At 35.6% G+C, this 2,065-nt stretch overlaps 1 protein-coding gene across 3 annotated transcripts; it reads right to left on the reverse strand.

Annotated features, from left to right (window-relative positions):
* Nucleotides 1–373: 373 nt before the first annotated feature.
* LOC111436445 (putative Myb family transcription factor At1g14600) lies at nucleotides 374–2,004 on the reverse strand. 3 transcript variants are annotated; one of them, XM_023074235.1, is made up of 7 exons: nucleotides 1,765–2,004; nucleotides 1,514–1,656; nucleotides 1,340–1,416; nucleotides 1,223–1,259; nucleotides 995–1,136; nucleotides 764–893; nucleotides 374–677 (listed from the first exon to the last, which is right to left on the reverse strand). In XM_023074235.1, the coding sequence occupies exons 2-7, from the start codon at nucleotides 1,629–1,631 to the stop codon at nucleotides 444–446; spliced, it is 738 nt and encodes a 245-aa protein (XP_022930003.1). In that variant the 5' UTR covers nucleotides 1,632–1,656; nucleotides 1,765–2,004; the 3' UTR covers nucleotides 374–443. The 3 variants fall into 3 exon arrangements, with proteins under 3 accessions (XP_022930003.1, XP_022930001.1, XP_022930002.1); XM_023074233.1 differs by having other exon boundaries at nucleotides 379–686; nucleotides 1,765–2,000; XM_023074234.1 differs by lacking the exon at nucleotides 1,765–2,004 and having other exon boundaries at nucleotides 379–686; nucleotides 1,514–1,754.
* Between the last annotated feature and the right edge of the window lie 61 nt (nucleotides 2,005–2,065).

Consider the following 2,065-nt stretch of genomic DNA (forward strand, 5'->3'; position numbering starts at 1 on the left):
AAAATCTTATATTATTTATTTTTTCATTATATTATTTTAAAGATTTTATTAAGAAGCTTGAGTGACATTATTTACAAAAATATTTGAAATAATATTTTCACACTTTAGTCACATGCATATTGTATTATAATAGAAAAATAAATTCATTCCACCGTGAATAGCCCAACAACAAGTTGAAGGAAAAGATAGGTAGAAAGTTCAAAATTTTCCCCATCATTTTGTATCAATTATTGTAACAAATTTCCCATTATTTAATCAAATTTTAAAACTTGTCACAAATTTGTTGTCCTCAATCTGAAGACCAAGTGTAATTAATTTAAATTAAAAAAAAAAAAAAAAAAACACAGCTTCATTCGAGTTCTAAACAACGATGTTTTTGTTCTCCAACATTATATTAAAAAAAAGAGAGAATTTGGAGAGTAAAATTAATTACACACAAACCCTCATCGGCTACCACAAAGCGCCATTGACAACTCTAAATTAACACCAATTTGCTGCTGTTGTTGCCTTCCGTACGACCAACTCGAACAATCTCTATAGCTATTATTATGATTATTATCCAACTTTGAACTTGAAGATGAAATCGCCTCACTGATTTCGCTGCTTGAACCATGGCAATGGTGTTGTAAAGACAGGCACAGGGACAGTTCCTTCTCCTCATCTTCCTTCTTCATCATCTGTGAAATCTAAACATAATTTTATTTCATTTAAAAAAAAAAAAAGAAAAAAAGGGAAGATTGTGAAAATCATAATTTGAAAATACCTTGAAGAAAGCATGGTTAGCAGCAGATTGGTTGAGTGCAGCGGCGTGTGATTCAGAATCTCCCATTATCATCATCATCTTTATCTCTTTATGTCCATAAAACCCATCATTTCTTGAGCTTCTATTCCCTCTGATAACACCACCAAACAATCAAACACAAAACACAACATCAGACACAAATGTTTGTTGTTGTATATTTATTATTATTATTGTTATTATAGGCAGGCACACCTTTTGGAAGCTGAAGTTTGAGTTGTTGTTCTTGATCTGTAAATGACTCCACCTCCCTTTACGTTTTCTTCTTCTACACACCCGTCCTCGTCTTCCTCCTCCAAATTACTTACCTTTCTTCCAACACTTGAACACTTTTGATCTATAACAAAACAAACAAAAACACAATAAATGAAGTGGATTCGGTAGTGTTCCAATTGAGGAGAATTATTATATAAAATAATGGACCTTGTCTTCCTATATCTGCCCTGGTGCTTCTATACATCTGTTACAAATAAACACAAAAAATGAGAATAGAAAAAGGAAAAAGAAGAAGAGGAATAATGAAAAGGTGGAAAAGAAGACCTGAAGATGGCTCTTTACGTGTGAAATGGTGAGTCCTTTCACATCCATGAGCTGAAGAACCAGCTTAGGGGTTGCTTCTAATGATTCAACCAAAGAAAGAACAAGGCATTCAAAAGGTGAGCAGAGCAGAGCAGAGCAGGAAGTAAAATGAAAAGGAAAGGGAAAAGGGCATACTGTGATGGCCACCCAGTGTTTGAATTGCAACAACAAAGCAGTGGTGAAGCTCGGGAGTCCATCTCAATCTTGGGACTTTGGATCTTATATACTGTCGCACACTTCCATTTCTACTCATCTCTCTAAATCTAATGCCTAAATTCCTGTGGGGGGTGGGGAGGGGGAAACAAGCGGGAAAAGGGTTTATATACAGATTCAAAAGGAAGAAGAAGAAGAAGAAGAAGAAGAAGATCACGAGAAAGGGAAAATACGAAGGGGGAGTCTGAAAATTCCTTAAAGAGAGCTGGTGGTGCTGCTGCCGGTGCTGCTGCTGCTGCTGCTGCTTCCTCTGCTACTGCCTTCTCTGCGGACTGTCACTGTTGAACAAACAACAAATACATGTATCATTACCATTCACCAAAATCAAAATCAAATTGGGGACACATTTTTTTTTCTGAATTTTTTGTTGCCTTTTGTTTTAAATCTTTTGCTTTCAAATCATTACATCTAAATATACTCCAACTGCTTCACTTTGACCCTCTTTTTTTTCCCTCTTTTTTCCCCCCCCCCCCC

This window comes from Cucurbita moschata, unplaced genomic scaffold (assembly GCF_002738365.1).
Source record: "Cucurbita moschata cultivar Rifu unplaced genomic scaffold, Cmos_1.0 Cmo_Scf00054, whole genome shotgun sequence".
In the NCBI taxonomy this organism is placed as follows: domain Eukaryota; kingdom Viridiplantae; phylum Streptophyta; class Magnoliopsida; order Cucurbitales; family Cucurbitaceae; genus Cucurbita; species Cucurbita moschata.

What these genes read in the sequence shown, in the direction of transcription:
- LOC111436445 (XM_023074233.1), bottom strand. Translation starts at nt 1,631, where the DNA reads ATGAGTAGAAATGGAAGTGTGCGACAGTATATAAGATCCAAAGTCCCA. An exon ending in ACGTAAAGAGCCATCTTCAG is followed by an intron (nt 1,260 to 1,339) that starts GTCTTCTTTTCC and finishes TATTTGTAACAG; the next exon opens with ATGTATAGAAGCACCAGGGC. An exon ending in GGCAGATATAGGAAGACAAG is followed by an intron (nt 1,137 to 1,222) that starts GTCCATTATTTT and finishes GTTTTGTTATAG; the next exon opens with ATCAAAAGTGTTCAAGTGTT.